The following is a 16,874-nucleotide window of genomic DNA, read 5'->3' as shown; positions in this document are numbered from 1 at the left end:
CTATATTTTAATTATGGCTTTGATGCAAACATTTAACAAACTTAGGTGACCACAGAACGGAAGCACGTAATTAAGGAAGGACGTGGTATATCTCATCGTGAAAAACGCACGAAAAGCTGGCTGCTCTACTAAAACAATTAGTAAACGAAAAATATAACACATGGGAGCATATTTTGTATTTTATTGTGGTTCCATGGAAAAGTTTTGCAATTGTACGCTTTGCGATGATCATAAATCGTGGGATCGTCTTAAAATGACAGATGTTATACTGTCCCCGGTATAAATTCTCTTATATGACGGCAACTAACCACGGAGAATCTATCCCTGGTTTTTCGAAATACAAAATATGTTTGTGACGGGCGTAAATCAGAGAAAAATATTTTCAACGATGATACACGACGCTCCGAGATCCGAATTTATAATAATTTTAAAGTATTCCAATTTTTTCGTATAATCACCTAAATAAATTTAAGAAAAATGAAACATTTAATGAAAAAAAGTACAGAGAGAAAGATGTTCTCTTGCTTATTAAAAAAGAGCTGTGGAAACTAATTTCTTCGTAAGGGATTAAACCTTGATTGTGAAATTTCCAATCTCATTTTTTATCACACGTAACATAGTTACATATTTTACCTCTTCATTTTCGTTTACTCAACAATTGTGTATCTTATTTCTACCTAATATCAACGACATAAACGTATTAAAAAGAATTACATAATTCGATAATTCATTTTATCGATAAAACTCGTCGCAATGATAAATTGTAGATTTTTTATCCCAAGAAATTTTCCATGTAAAAACTGAATAGAAAAAAAGAACGATTCGATTTCAATATTACTCGCAATTGTATTAATTTAAATCCTACGATTTTAATGGAAAAAATAATAAATCCACGGATTTTAAATAATTGCTTTACCAACAGTACCGCAAATCCTGGAAAAACTTGCTTTCCTTCTTTTTTTTTAAATTGCAATTTCATAAATGTGGTTAGAGAGTATTTTTCTACGAATAAAGTTAACGAATCAAAGAGACATCATACTCAAAGAAAACTCGGAAAGCAACGTTTCCATTTTTTACTTCCAGTCGATTTATCATTTTATAACAGCTGGTGGAAAACCAAACGGGCAAATATTGGAAACAAACGATTTCGCCAATAAAAGGGCGTCGATACCGTTTCAGCCGTGTCGCAATCGATTGGTTTTTTTTTCATTGAAAAGAAAACAAAACACTTATGGGATCAAGGTGATCCGCGACGGATAATCTATACTCGACAGAAAGATAACCATCATTATAAATGCAATTTTTATATTACCGAATCATATTCTATATATGGAAAAAGAGAAAAAATTGCATTCGTCAATCACAATTTCGTTGATCACAAATGTCGAAATAAATCTTGATAGTATTAAACGCTGTGGGTCCATTTTTCATTGGTAAGCCCAGGAAATTGGATCTCATCAATAATGAAGGGGGGAAAGAATTAGTCGATTGGATTGTTGGGTCAGAAGTCAAATCCAGCCTTCTTTATCTAAATAATTCTATTACTTCTCGGAGGGTAGAAGTGGGTCTTTGTAGATCCACGCGTGGCACAGAATTGGAATTCCTAAATACCATTTCTTCAGATATTATTTTGTTGTGATTTTGAAAGCCTTTCATTTGAAAACCTTTTTGCCAAACTTTCACTGCCACTTGTCTTGTTAGAAATTGTAGCAAAATAAAAAAAAATTGCCATGAAAATACTATTATTTTACCCAGGATAATCTGAGAAATTTGATATGTATAGTAGGTAATCCCTCTTCGAACAAATTTATGAAATTCTGATAATCGGTCATAAAATGGATGATAAGAACTGATCGATGATAAGAGGGGTTTGCCACATCATTAATGCAATGCCAGATCCTGTTCCAACCTGCAAGCACCATTTATCCTCAGCGATAAATCACTTTTACTTTCTGATGGAGAGCCATATGATCCTCTTCGCTTCACCAAATATGAAGGTATACGTGTTTATGAAACAGCATTCATCTCATTCGGTTGATCAAATCGAAAGGAAGGGAAATTTGATCCAGAAATTAAGAGAAAACCGGGGCTGAATTCAGAAGGGATTGATGAGGGCGATCGGCCTTAACATCAAAATAAATAAATTTAATATTTTCAATATTAAAAATGACAAAATCTTCTAAATAATATATGTTGGGAAAGATAATATTACAGAAAAGGTTACGTTATTTGAAGGTGAATTTGTAATATCTTATTTCGCTCAATAAAAACGCTGCTTCATAGTAATAAACATTTTGCAATTGATCGCATTACAAGGAACGAGAAATATCGCTGCTTGTTTGAGCTTATTTGTAGGTAGAAAATGAGAATCCATTAGGAAGTTCTCAAACAATTGCCACCGCCGATTAACCCAAGAAAATTGGCAACTTTTCACTCTTCCCTCGAAATTTATTTCATCGATAAGTTCAGAAATTGCAACGTCATTTCGCGTGCATACGACCCGATAAATCCTCGAATCTCACTGATAATAAACTTTCTTGCTACCATTCGAAGGTTCTTTTGCAACAGCCTTTACGCTCTAACCCCATCGTATTTTACACCCTTCGTACGCCTCAAGAACACTCTGTGTCGCGAATTTTATCGCTTTCCTCGTCGCTAAACATCGCGGCGAACAAAAGAGGAAGTGTGTTCGAGAAAAGCTACGAATCAGATTACAATTTATCACCACGAATGCGTTGTTATCGAGCGATATGAAGCTGAATTATTCCCGAAAATTCTGGGTTACCTCTTACCTTTTCTTTTGAAATTCAACTCCTCTATCTTTTCCAACACATTTATTATCTCCACTATCAAGAATTGAAGAAACGATAAGTAATAAATAGACGTTATTAGTTTGCACATAAAACTTCGCCGATATATAATTTCCTTGACCTGATTATACCCTGCGAAAAGGATCTTTTTACTGGGGTATTAAAACTAACAACGTTGCAGCATCGCGGTAATTTTCAATTACGCGTACACTGGCGAAAATCCATTTTATGTATCTACGTTTTCAGTTCTGAATACAGAATGAACGATCGATATGCCTGGTTAGAAGAACACCATAAGATAGATACGTGCAGAAATTTGAAAAATAAGAAAAGATTTTTAAATTAATCAGAATATCGATTGTATTTCAAAATACAATATCAATTACTTCAATATTTCTATAAACAACTAGGATAAATGTAATTAATTTACGATGTAACAGTTCGACGGATAGGTACACCAAAGAACTGAAACATGTTTTGGCATACTAATTCATAGAAATACTCGGGCATTTGGAGTTTCCATGAATTAGTATGCCACAACAAAACCCAAGTTACCGTACTTGCTAAATATAATCTTCGACCCTTGGTGCACAGGGATCGTATAATATAATATTATCTGGGTATGAAGGATATGATTTACAGGCGTAGTTACGGAGCTTAATCCTTTGATAAATGGTTTCAACAAACCTACTTCATTTGTTGCATTTTTCGGGAATATCGACCTTTGAGAATATATCGTTAAATTTTTCTAACAAATTCAGTTTTTACACCGAGCGATCGACACCTTTCCTTTTATTCAAATTTTGTCGAATCGCGAAAAATAAAATAACAAAAATTGACCAGCAGACCAGTGTGAAATTTCATTCTGTCATTTTACGTGCCACTGGTTCTTGCGGCTATCAGATTTATATTTCCCTGTTGAAAATTTCATGCCTACCTTTTTCAACGGGAAACGTTCAGAAACATGAAAACTTTCGACGCTGAAACTTTGAATTAACGATTTTTTGTTAAATATCAATCAATACAGCTGAGAAAATCGCGTTACGGCATACGAATACGGTAAAAGAGAAAATAATGAGATTCTGGGTAAGAACGAAAGTCCGAAGATAGCTGTTCGTTTCATACTTTTTCTGCCATTGTTAAACCTTGAACTAGACTGTTTGGCATTCAGCAATAGATCTACATATGTGATATTAACGGAAGGGGGTCATTATTTGATGCCTATTCCCACTACGGTTGTTTATCAGTTCGAGGGTATATAAGAAGTATTTAACTGTTCATTGAAATTCAGTTGATATTTTCACCTGCTAATATTGAGAGTTTCAATTTTCCATGGCGAGCGATAATCCGGTGGTAAGCGTGAAACAAGGCCAACTACGTGGCGTGGTCGTGGAAAATGTCTACGGGGGTCAATTCCTAGCATTCCGTGGGATACCATACGCGAAACCACCCGTTGGTCCACTCAGGTTCAAGGTAAATTTCTTTCATAACGAGTTTCTCAGTTTGGCAAATGCCAAAATGAATGAATGGAATGGTAAATAAGAAGGTGAACGAATATTCCATACAATCAATGGAATGAATTTTTGATTTGACAGTAAAATGATAAACGTCAAAATAATTGCCGCTATAATAAGTTTTGAGAAACAATGATCGAACGAAATCGAACGATGAAATTTTGAGATAATGGTACCTATTAATTAATTTGTAGAAAGTCGATTATCACCGATTGGGTAATTAACGATAGAAGCTGCGAATTTAATTGAAATTTTTAATCACGTTAGTAGCTTAGAATAGATGATTGAAACATTCTAAATATGGAAATACGGGAGTGAAACATTGGAAATAGAATAGATTATTATTATCGTAATACTCACTGATCTAATATTACATTATTCATATTGTATGATTTGAATATATCATTTCTTATGTACTTCCTGTTTGCGAATTATGTATGTACATGTATAATACATGCAGACGATATGAATGGAACGACGTTATATGTATTATCTACATCTTAATATACAGGGTATTCGGTAACTGGTGGTACAAGCGAAAAGGGGGTGATTCTACATGAAAAAATAAGTCGAAAATATACAATAAAAATTTGTCATGTGAAGCTTTGTTTTCGAGAAAATCGATTTTGAATTTTCGCCGAGAGATTTTTTAAACCAACATTACTAAGGTTGGATTGGTCGTGCTGGAACAATAGCTTGGCCTCCACGCTCTCCTGACTTAACTCCGGAAGAAATCATAAATTACGAGCAATTAAAAGAAAAGCTTATTGTAGTCTTTCATACATTAAAACAACAGAATACGTTCGAAAGCGTTCATAGAAATTTAATTAGAAGAGCAGAATTATGTATTCGGCAGAATGGGCAACATTTTCAGCAATTTCTATAATAATATACTTTATGATTACTTCAACATCCTATTTCATTACGTGTTCCTAATTTTCCGCTACGATAAAAACAGACTTAAACTGCGATAATATCCATCGAGACGATAATCCACAGTGAAATCCGTTATAAAGAGATATGTTCAAGTGCACACAAAGCCTCACATGAAAAATTTTTATTGTATATTTTCGACTTATTTTTTCATGTAGAATCACCCCATTTTCGCTTGTACCACCAGTTACCGAATACCCTGTATTTTGAAATCTGTCGAGTCACGCACTTTGATCTGATAATCACGTACTCGTTATTATCGTCAATTACCATCAACATTTCCTTATCAATTGATCCTTATTTTATTGAACACTTTGAACAATGTGGAAAAAGTTACTTGGAAATATCAAGGAGAAACGTAGAAATAGGGAACGTAGCTTGAAATTAGATTCAATTTTTTCAACATAGTAAGTGTATACGTGATACGGAAATTAGTATGCAGTCTGCACGATCAAATTGACAAGCGTGAAGATAAAAGCGAACGTGTTACGCGACTATCATTCTTGAAACGACAAAGAAAAACCTTTAGAAATAATGTTGCTCTTTTCTAATTCTTTGTAATTACACTTTTATATTAATTCGATAGTTTCAATTGATAATACAATAAATGATACCATTATATTGGCAAATGATCAGATAATTGTGCCCATAATTATGAAAGTGGTCTAAGTCAAAATTAAAAAAAAAATGAATTTATCACTTATTTCACACGACATGATTTTAAACTAAATTTATTCAATGTAATTTTTAAAACAAGAAATATATGACTTAGATCACTTTCATAATTATGGGCACAATTAATCTTATCTTTTATTATATGCAGTTTATGAACAAAACATCTTGTACTTTGATGCACTGGATAAGTAGAATGATAAATAAAATTCATTCTTGATAAAATTCACCATGCTGTTAAATTTTCTTTTCGCCCTTAGGATCCTGAGCCCCCTGAACCATGGACAGGCACAAGAGACGCGTCAGTATTTGGCGACGTTTGCGCTCAAATAGACATACGCACTTGGGAATTAATCGGAAGCGATGATTGTCTGTACTTGAACGTGTACTCACCGCTCAACGATTCCCCGAAACGTGCAGTCATGTTATGGATCCATGGCGGTGCTTTTATGAACGATTCTGGCAACGACAAATTTTACGGTCCAGATTATCTCGTCCGAAAGGATGTTGTTCTCGTCACAATTAATTACAGGGTCGGAGTATTGGGTACGTATCTTCAATAATAATTCACGATGCTTTGATAATCTAACACTGCTTGATTAATTAATAACTGGATAGTCTTTCGTTCGAAATTGACCAATTCTGAACTAAATTCAATCATCTATTTTTCGTTCGCACCCCCAGGTATAACGTGACACTATAAAAACCCCTTTACATTGAAAGTAAAACCTTACAATTCTATAATATCTGCACGTGACCGTCGTTTCCGTGCAACAAAGTGCTTTTATTGTGCGACCAAATGGCACACGTAAATTCTGTAGGAAAATCCGAGGTCGTCCTAGCGATCCCGTTTTATCTGAATATCATATTTCATTCAAATTCAACTCGTTAATATTCCGGGCAGAAAGCAACATCATCGGAAAACCATAAAATTATCCGAAAGTCAACGAATAATTTTGGTCATTGCACGAGATCATGGAGCAGATAGGAAAGAAAATCTGGATCTATGTTTCAGGTTTTCTTACTTTGGAGCACGAAATCGCTCCAGGTAATCAGGGTATAAAGGATCAAGTGATGGCTTTAAAGTGGATCCAAGAAAATATCTCCAATTTTGGTGGAGACCCTAATAATGTTACAATCTTTGGAGAAAGTGCTGGTGCAGCTTTGGTACATTATTTAACCCTATCTCCATTGGCTGAAGGTACAATGCGCTAGACTTTAATTTTAAATGAGAATCAAATGAAAAAATTGACTTTAAATGCAGTAACATTCCCTTGAGTATTATCTTGTCACCTCACGAACATCCTTTTTGTACTTATATCCCAGTAATGATCTTTTTATCTTACCACTGATATCTCACTTATTAACAGTCAGATCGTTTCTCAAACAGCCACCCTAGTCGTACGAAACACCCGTTATCTCGTTTGTTTTTACGCACAGAATGTTCCCGCAGTTATTTCAACCCCATTGACTCGCAGTCGAGGCTCGCATTCATCCTTCGACCCTTTTCTTCCTCGTCGCAGGGCTATTTCATAAAGCAATATCGCAGAGCGGAGTGGCAGCGAACCCTTGGGCCATCACAAGTAAAGAACCAAGGAAATACGCCTTCCAGTTGGCTGCTCAGCTCGGCGAACATTCCACCGATCCTGCGACCGTCCTCGAGTTCCTGAGGAAAGTTGAGCCGCAGAAACTGGTGACCACCGCGATTCAAATTGTAACACCCGAGGTAATGGCTTTTAATGAGGTGACATAAAAGCTGCGAGTATTAGAACAAAGTGAAATAGAAAAGTATTAATTTTTAGATGCGTTACACCAAGTTAGGATTGTTTGATCCATGCATCGATGATAAATCACCGAATCCAATTATACCTCAACATCCATCGGTACTGATACAATCAGGCGTCAAAGTACCTTTCTTGTTGGGTTTCAATAAGAACGAAGGAGGTTTGTTTTTGAATAATCATCGATATGAGTTTTTCAATAGAATCAAAAGTTAACAAACCTTGGAATATTTCTAGCCGCCCTACACATTTGTAAATCCGAGAAGAATTTTCAGCAAATCAACGAGAAATTTGAAATAATCATTCATCCGGAGTTAATGCTCTCTATGAAGAAAGATGGAATCACCCCGAATGATCTGAAACGTATCTACTTCAACAACGAACCGATTAGTAGCAAACTGCTTCAACAATACGCGGATTTCATAACCGACTCTTCATTTCGTCAAGGTATTTACGAAGTCCTCAAGATTCAATTGGAGAAGAGCGTTCAGCCCACGTACTTTTATCAATTCACCTACGATAATAAAAATTCCTTCGTGAAACGTGCTCTCAACATTCCTTTGCAAGGTATGCAAAAGTACTCAAACATGTGCACATTACTCAATTTTGTATCGTGATATATTTTTCGTTTACAGGACCAACACACGGAGACGATTTGACATATATATTTCAAATGACGAAAGGAGTACAACTACGACCCCTGCAACCCGGAACCGACAACTACAGAGTGATGGAGTACTTCACTCAAATGTGGACAGATTTCGCGAAAACAGGGTACGAGTCATTTCGAATCGTTACGACAAATAAAATACATAATTTTATATTTATTACTGAGCTATTTACTTTTTATTTAAGGAACCCAACACCTAAAGTCACTGGTCTTATCACAACAGTATGGAAACCACTCGAGAAAGGGAACGTATACAACTATTTGAATATCAGTAACAGGTTACGAATGGAAACCATTAGTAAAGACGACCAGAGATTTAACTGGAAGAGAATAAATAACAAATACTACTAATTATATATTCTTAATCATTGGAAATATGTTAAGAGAAGATGTAATATGTAAGATAGCAGTTTTTATGCAGGAAGCTTGTTTAGAAGATTTAAATAACTACCTTTAAAAATGAATTTAAATGTAGCTTTTATTTTCAAGTGTTATAGTTTTGTCTATCTTTTTCAACATGAAAATAAAAAAACGTTTTAACGCTGTTTACTTAGAAAAAAATATGATAGTATTTTATTACATTTCGTGTTATACTTTCATGGTGTATAAATAGCAGCGACTTCGTCTGGGACCATATTTGTATAGAAAGACGTCGACGTTCACTCGTCGAGTGCACGAAAACGAATGAAAGAACGCGCTATGTTGAACCGATGCCAATGCCTAAGAAGACGTATACATGTACGCGCAAGTGCAGTAGTTCACTTGCGCATGCGCAGAACAGCATCGTCCGTTCTTTGCTGTAAGCAGTATGATCGTACAATTCGCAAAAATTTTTCAACAATATATCACGTCAAAAGTAACGACAAAATTACATTGAATTATGTGTTCGAACGATTAAAAATCAGCCTTAACGCTTGTTCATCGTTCTCAGTAAGCCAGTTCGACCTACGTAGACCTAACCTAACATAAACTCACCGGATAAACACGCGAGTGACGTTTCACATTAGCTAGAACTGACCTGACTTCGCCTTGTAGCGAAGATCCGTGTTTTGTCGTGAATTGTTCGCCGTTTGTGAATTTTTTTAGTAACTATGGATGGTTAAAATTCCTCGTAAATCATCAAATACCGGCTCTATTTTCAGGTGAAATCTCAAGTGCCCTAGGAAACTCATAATACCGTCGACAAAATTCCGGCCGGCTTCCGCTTTCTCGGCCTTTGTCATCGACCACCATCGCTGAGGTAGATAAAGGTATACAGACATCTTGTTATTCGGTTATCAGTTGCGAGAACAATAATAGATTTTTCTCTCACGTAGACGTGAACTATTGTTTTATTTTTCCATATTCTACCGAAATTTTCACCTTCTAACGACTTCATGTATATGGAATGGGCCATAAGTAGAGTAACAAACAACTTTTACATAGGAACCAAATGGACAGAGCGATAAGCGTACGGATATGTTTTTCTCGGAATTTAGCCATTTCAAAGAACGGTCAAATTGTATAATACAAATTTAAGGCTTAATAAAGACTTTTTATGTTGTGATTTTGCTACAAATTCTACATTTTTTAAATGAAATAAAATATTAATTTTTATAGTTTTGTGTTCGTTCAAAAGTGTTTAATAATGGAAATGATGTCAATATGTGGGTATTTAAAGCAACGCCTGTACAGAGTGGGCCAAATTTATTTATTTTTTTCTTAAATATCGCTTCATTGTCAATGATATCTCGGTCTAATTTTACCATAAAGTTAACTAAAAATTATTTGTTGAAAATATAACAGAAATACATTCGGTATCTAAAGTTTATCAATACTTCAGAGGTTTATCGCGTGTTGGGCGTCGAGTAACGGTTTGAAATTAATGAAGATTACCTGACAGTACGGCACAATAAACAAAATAATCTATGAGCCGATAATAAATGAAAAAATAAAATAAAGAAGATTGATTGCAACGCTTCGTATGACTCACCCTATAAGTATCTACGTTAGTATGATGTAATTATTCTCAAAGGAGACGTTTGACCATTCTGTAGAAACAGGAAATTAAACAATTTGGTAACAACTTGCGAAAGGGTTGTTCGATTGCTACATCTTAATTTTTAACGGATCAAGATGATTTTCTCGAAAGATTTCCTCGTTCAGTTTTCATCGGCGCGAACTTCCTCCGTTTAATGTTAAAAGTAACTTGTACTCGTTATTGGATATCGATAAATTTACCTCGAGTACCATGTAAAAACTTTCTAAAACAGTCATTCATTTTACATGACAGAAGAAGAGAATTTCTAGAGCGATGAGATCACGGACTGTAATAGTTATTGATGATTCGTATCTATATAGAATGACGTCATTAAGTATCCAGAAGTAAACAGTATAGATTATAACAGACGCTAGGTTTAATTTCCAAACTTCTGTTTATAGAAACGTGTATTTACAGAATGGACGAACGTTGGTACATTTGTTTCTCTCTAATAATTTAAATACTGTTCAACAGCGCATAGGTGATCGAAAAAGAAAATGGCTATTCAGACGCCTTACCTGGACGCAATCCAGGGGATACCTGGCGGCACGCTCAGCGAAAAATTCCAATGGATAGCAAAGCTAACAAAGGATCGGTTACGCGAATGCAACAGCCTAGAAGAGGTAGCGGAAGCGGAGAAGATCCCGAAACCACTCGTGCCTTTGGTACAGGTGCAGGCAGCATTGATTTTAAACAAAAAGGATCGCATGAATCAAAAGAGTTACGAGGCTATAGCGGAGGCTCTCAAGTCCAACGACGAGATGATCGTAAACAAAGCGTTCGAATCGAGCAGCTTCTTTGACGGTACTAACAAAACCATCACGAGTGTCCAGTACTTTTTCGAAAATCTCTTTCCCTTTGTCTCGTTGAAAACAAGAACGCGTATCATAAAGGTACTCGCTAGTCACCTGGCCCATAAGGACTCTGATCTGGCCGAATGTTTCTTCACCGCGGTCACAATGACCTATGGTCTTCAGCAAGCGCTGCCTCTACTATTGGCGTGCAGCGAGAACTTCGTCTACAACACCATCGTGGAGAAGAGGATTGTGTTGAGTCGCAAGCAAGTGAAGGATATGTTCAGAAAGAACCCGGACTTCGTGGTGCGATACTTCAGATTGAGCAAACGCAACAACGATCCCTATCAGAGGGACCTTCATCGCGTCGACATGTACGAGTTTGGTGACTTCTTGGCGGCGTTGATCAAGAAGAGGCTAGAAGCTTTTGTGGAGTTGTACGAGATGCACAAGGACTCCCCTCCAAGCGTGAACCTGAGCAACAAGTGCGCCGAGAGCTTTCTGAAGAATGGGAAAGAACACTTGCAACGGAATCCGAAGTTGTACATTAAAATACTACCATTGAAATTGATTAGCGCTAATCGTATGGAGAGTATATTCGCGAAACTGTTCCCAGAGAACGTGAAGCAATTCAAAATCGATGAGATGTTGAGGTACTTAAAGTTTTATCCTCAGGAGAAGAAGGCGGATCTCTTTTTAAGAACCTACCGCCAGGTCTATGGTAAAAACTTGTTGGAATCATCGAGCAACGTGACGCATATGTTGCTGAAAATACTGCCTCCCGAAGAGCGAATTAAACAGGCTAGGATCAAATTAGCCGATGAAACTGCTCCTACCAGGACAATGGTTTACTCTTGTTGCTGGAAGTGTTACCTCCCTACGGAGGAATCGATACCGGCCTTCAAAGAGGAGATCTCAAAGACTCCTGAGATGGAGAACAGAGCAGTCATTCTATGTGAAATGATCTTCTGTTGTAAAGTGAACAACGACGATCATACGTTGCTGGAAGTTTTGAAGTACATCAGAGACAGACACAAAAACGAACAATACTGGGTGACTCTGAAAGTGTTCGAGTGTTTAGAGGAAGAGTACGACCTTCCTCAGCTGAGCGAGGATCACTGGGCAGTCCTAATGGACATAATCTTACGTGTACACGTGAAGAAAGAGCTCCCGGCTGGAAACACCATCAGCGAGGGAATAGTTGAGGCTGCCCTTCACTTCAAGATCATTCACAACCAGCCTATAGACCAAGTTATTGACATATTGATCGATATGAAAAGTACACGGTATACAACATCCTGGAATGTTCTGAAAAAATATCCCGAATACGAAAGGATGTGCCTAGAAGCTTGTTTTATGGCAATCTCCCAGAAGTTCCATTCCGATAATGGTCCATGGAGCACGGACAGGCCTGGTGTATTGTACGACTTATGTTACTCTATCTACCGCTTCAACGAGGATCACGTGAACAAGAACACACGGATAGAACGCATATCCATAAAGAACTATCCTTGGTTACTAGAGAAGATGAGCGAATTTCTATCGAAGAAAGAGGAAATCAACCATTATATTATCCACTGTTTCAAATGTCTGCTACAGACTAACGAAAAAGACTTACACGACCGTTTCTGGCCGCCTAAGGGGGAAAAGATTGCTGAATTTCAGTCAGGAGAGGCTCTCAAGCTTTTGAGAAAGAATCCAGAAAGCATTCTAAATCGATGGAAAGAGTACCTAGACGCTTGTAAACGAAACTGGTACAATGCACAAACGAAACGTTTCCTTAAAGCTACTCGCTGGTATAAGGACATACCCGTGAAGTTCGCCGAGCAATGTCTTCAGGATTTAGGGAACGAAGACGATGATGGATCCCTGAGTATACTTGCCGCCCTTGTTCACGGTGAAACGTTTGTGACGGCCATCGAACCTCTGATTCCCACCAGTAAGACGGTGGATATTCATCAGAAGGAGGCGAAGATAAATTACTTCCAAGTCATCAGGATGATCAGTGCCTCGAAGATCTTGAACCCGCCACTTCCTCTGCAGCTAGTCAACAAACTCCTCGAAGGAGACTATCTATCAGTGGCTCTGATAACCTTGACAAATACGTGTAGAAGAACATCGTCGATAGACGTCATATCCTTTGCCAGAACGTTAACCAGTCAGAGAGTGTCGGTCAGGAAACATGGTATAAGAGTGATGTGCATGGTCGCCCCTCGAGATTATCTTCAGCAGTTCCTACTGAGTAAATGGGAATCCGAGAAGCACTATTCTATTCGCGAGGTTCTCTTCTCCAAAGCTAAACAGTTATTCAGTAACGAGCCTGATCAGGACACATGGACGATGTTCAGTCGGATGGTCTCCACTTTGACGGTGGAGGATCAGTCGGTCATTTCTGAGATAATCAAAATGCTCGACGATGTCCCTAATGAATATGTATCAGACTTAGTGAAGCTGATTCTAAGCACCGTAGACAGATATTCAGAGGTTGGTTTACCGGCTAAGCAACTCAATTCGGATATTGCCACGTTATTGAGGAGAATCGACGCGGCTATTTGCAAGCTACTCCCTGAAGATTTCATCGAACAACTGCTACGAAGGTTTCTTTTTCATCCAGATACGGATATCTCCGCATCGGCCACCGAATTCATGATCGATGCGTATCTATTCCCGGCCAAAGAGGAACTTGACAAACGGATGCAGGTGTTCTCTAACATCTTCGCGGAGACTGTGAGAACAGGCTGGAATATTCCACATCCAAAGAAACCATTGTTTTACCCGGTGAACAATCAGGTAGGAAAGTTCATCAATAAGCTGGTAGAGACGACCTACTCTGAAGAAACGAGTCCTCAATTAATCGATGGGATACTGAAGACGTTCCTGTCTGTACTGACACCACAAATGGATCCCACTTCCTATTTATTACTGGTGTTCGCGAAGGAATATGGTTCGGCGAAGGAACCGAAAGAGTTAGGAGTCAGGATCGGTCGAACGATGTCTGGACTGGTTGACATTTTCTCGTCTGTCTTCATCTTTTTTATGTCCTCCGTTTTGAACGTGATGATCGAAACTCGTGGATTCGAAGATCGCGAAAGAGATGACACGAATTTAAGCGTGATAGAAGGATTGATGGAAGTTGGATCAACGGAGGCCATGTTAATGGCGGTAAGATTGTTAAAACCGGTTAACAACGACGATTACTGGAGAAGATACAATGATTTGGTGCTCAAGTTCACGGAATGCGATCATCCAGCGGTCAAAAGCATCATCTGTGATATCCTTAACAAAACCTACTACGATTGTTCTAGTTAAGCGTCGATCGTTTGATAAATAAGAATAAGATTGTTTTTTTTTTTAATCGGTTTAACGATTATTTTTATGATGCAACAATCTTTGTTGCTTTCATCTCGAAGGAAAGACTGGAAGGAATTTTGTCGACTAGTCTGGTATTATGAAATTTGCGTAAAAATAAAATGTATAGCTCTCGATAAATTGGGCATAACAATTGAAATTAATAAGTTTAAGAAACGATTCGAAATGAGAACCTGGTTTTGTATATTGTTAAAAATACTACCGCACAAAGTTGAAGAGATTTAACGGACTGTTACGTAGACGATGTTATCATTTATTTTATTATCAAATGTATTTTTATACTGTTCACTTGGAAATGCTATTTAATACCATTGTGATATAAAACGCGATACATACGTGTACATACAGAAACAATTAACTTTTTAAAGAGCTGTTTTGTACGCGTGTTAAACCATCTTGATTAATAAAACGTTGTGCAAAGAATATTATCTAATGTTCTTTTTTTTAAACCCTTAATAATGGTGTTTCTTCAAATTTATTGTAGAAATATGAAAAGTACTCACGTGAAGCGTCGAAACCGGTGATAAAATTCGGACATGAAGCATAGACTGTCGTTCCAGCTGGCGTATTTGGCCAACAGGACCATCCATCAAAAGTAATGCGACAATATGGCTCTGAAAAAAAGAAGAAAAATTCATTAGAGGATAAAATCTTTTTTAGGTCCTATTAATGAGGAATACCGATATCAAAATGTTAAAACAAAGCAGAATATTCAACATCAGCTGAGAATGTTCTCATTAATTAAAAAGGTATTTTAAAAATAACATTATAAAAAGAAGTCAGATTCTGTTTCGAGTTTACAAACGTATTCTGAACTTTCATAACGAACAATTCTTGTCTTCATTTGATGACACAAATTACGTGTATCAAATGTTTCGTACTTCCTTTTGCTTCACAATGAAATTCTACGTGTCTAATTAAAACGACTAATTAAAAACGGCACCTAGATCCCTTTGTAGTGAAATGAAATACTTCCGAATCGCGTTTCGGAAATTTGTCTTAATTTGAACTACCCGACTGCGGTAATTGTCGGCTTGCTAAATGAATTGAAAATACAAATGAAAAACGAAACTAAGGATTTTAAAAATACGTACACGGAATTATTTAAAAAAGCCAAGAGAAATAAACAGAGTAATAAAATTTAATTTTAAACAAACCTTGGAACGAAAAAGGAAATAATATATTTAATATCATGGCATAAAATGTTTATTATTTATGATGAGCATTTTTTCAATAAACGCAACGAATAAAATGTTTATGTACCTACGCCACGTTATTCATAAATATTAAACACAAAACAAGGAAATAAAGAACATAAATTATTTTTTATCTGCTTTTGCAAATCTTTACGGTAACTTTTAAATCATAAAAATTTGCGGAATAAAAGAAAAGAACAACTCACGGATAAAAAATTGTCAAACAATTGCGATACACATTCTGCATCTGCCGAGTATCGTTATTTCGTTGGGTTAGATTAAAATTAAATTAGTGGATAAATTATCTGAGCGAACAGGATTTATTGCGGCTGAGAAACGAGAAATCAAGATTAATTAGGATTAATTTGAAAAGGTAACGAGCCTTGCTTTCAGGAAAAGATAGACGAGGAAATTATATTGGAACGATGTTAATTCCTTTTCTCTACTTTTTTTCTGATTTTGTCGTTGTCTTTTAATTAAAGGGTCAGTTTAATTGTTCGATGAAATTAAAGGATAAGTTTAACACTTTCAGCACATTTTTATGTTACTTTTTCTACTTAACAAGAGATTATCGACTATACTTCGGTATCTTGTTTACGGTTCTCTGCACAATTACTGATTTTTAGATGATAATTAATACCAATGATACGAAGAAGCGCCGCGATTATTTTAAAATCAACAACAATTCACTGGATCGAATACGTGATAGGAAATGACCCAGATTCTTTGCAATTGCCAACAGTGGATTTACTCTGGTAGAAAACTGAAGTTGATCGACGTTTTTGCTTTCTTAATTACCTGCGCTCTCTTACTCGTTTATTTATTAATGTATTTATCGAAAGCTGTGTTGAGAAACGTTCAGAAAAGTAGTTTAAGCGTTCTAGTAAAAAAGAAATTAAATTGAACGATTATGAAAATAATTTAATTAACGCGAAGATATAATATTTTCGAAGAAGAAGCTCTTAGATTTTTATCCAATTTTAAAATAACAATTCCAAAGACCATTAATAAAAAGAAAAAACAAACTTAAAACTCTTTAAATAAAAAAAGCTGTGCCACTGTCACTTTAGACAAAACCCTAGTTTGCTCTTAGAAAAAGAACGAGAAAGTTTAAT

The 16,874-nt window shown here is 36.4% G+C and overlaps 3 protein-coding genes across 11 annotated transcripts in view; 2 read left to right on the top strand and 1 right to left on the bottom strand.

Moving 5' to 3' along the window:
• LOC114872429 (calcitonin gene-related peptide type 1 receptor-like) overlaps window positions 1-16,874 on the bottom strand; it is a 65,467-nt gene that overhangs the window by 9,065 nt on the left and 39,528 nt on the right. For 5 of the 7 annotated variants that reach the window (XM_029179599.2, XM_029179598.2, XM_029179603.2 and 2 more), the window contains one exon: window positions 15,067-15,177. In XM_029179599.2, coding sequence (XP_029035432.1) covers window positions 15,067-15,177 — 111 coding nt within the window. Of the gene's footprint in view, window positions 1-6,159; window positions 6,235-8,960; window positions 9,043-15,066; window positions 15,178-16,874 lie in introns of those variants that run through there. The other 2 variants (XM_029179606.2, XM_029179605.2) reach the window with 2 other exon arrangements.
• Window positions 4,089-8,844, top strand: LOC114872426 (juvenile hormone esterase-like). The gene is made up of 8 exons (XM_029179588.2): window positions 4,089-4,283; window positions 6,190-6,475; window positions 6,945-7,130; window positions 7,453-7,655; window positions 7,732-7,873; window positions 7,948-8,277; window positions 8,346-8,484; window positions 8,566-8,844. The coding sequence occupies exons 1-8, from the start codon at window positions 4,143-4,145 to the stop codon at window positions 8,729-8,731; spliced, it is 1,593 nt and encodes a 530-aa protein (XP_029035421.1). The 5' UTR covers window positions 4,089-4,142; the 3' UTR covers window positions 8,732-8,844.
• Window positions 9,186-14,991, top strand: LOC114872425. Of its 3 annotated transcripts, none has more exons than XM_029179585.2 (3): window positions 9,186-9,310; window positions 9,523-9,630; window positions 10,875-14,991. In XM_029179585.2, the coding sequence occupies exon 3, from the start codon at window positions 10,898-10,900 to the stop codon at window positions 14,501-14,503; it is 3,606 nt and encodes a 1,201-aa protein (XP_029035418.2). In that variant the 5' UTR covers window positions 9,186-9,310; window positions 9,523-9,630; window positions 10,875-10,897; the 3' UTR covers window positions 14,504-14,991. The 3 variants fall into 3 exon arrangements, with proteins under 3 accessions (XP_029035418.2, XP_029035419.2, XP_029035420.2); XM_029179586.2 differs by adding an exon at window positions 10,203-10,367 and having other exon boundaries at window positions 9,186-9,630; XM_029179587.2 differs by having other exon boundaries at window positions 9,186-9,620.

This window comes from Osmia bicornis, chromosome 11 (genome assembly GCF_907164935.1).
Source record: "Osmia bicornis bicornis chromosome 11, iOsmBic2.1, whole genome shotgun sequence".
Classification (NCBI taxonomy): domain Eukaryota; kingdom Metazoa; phylum Arthropoda; class Insecta; order Hymenoptera; family Megachilidae; genus Osmia; species Osmia bicornis.
Note: the sequence above shows the minus strand (reverse complement) of the source record. Positions and strands in the feature narration are given on the sequence as shown.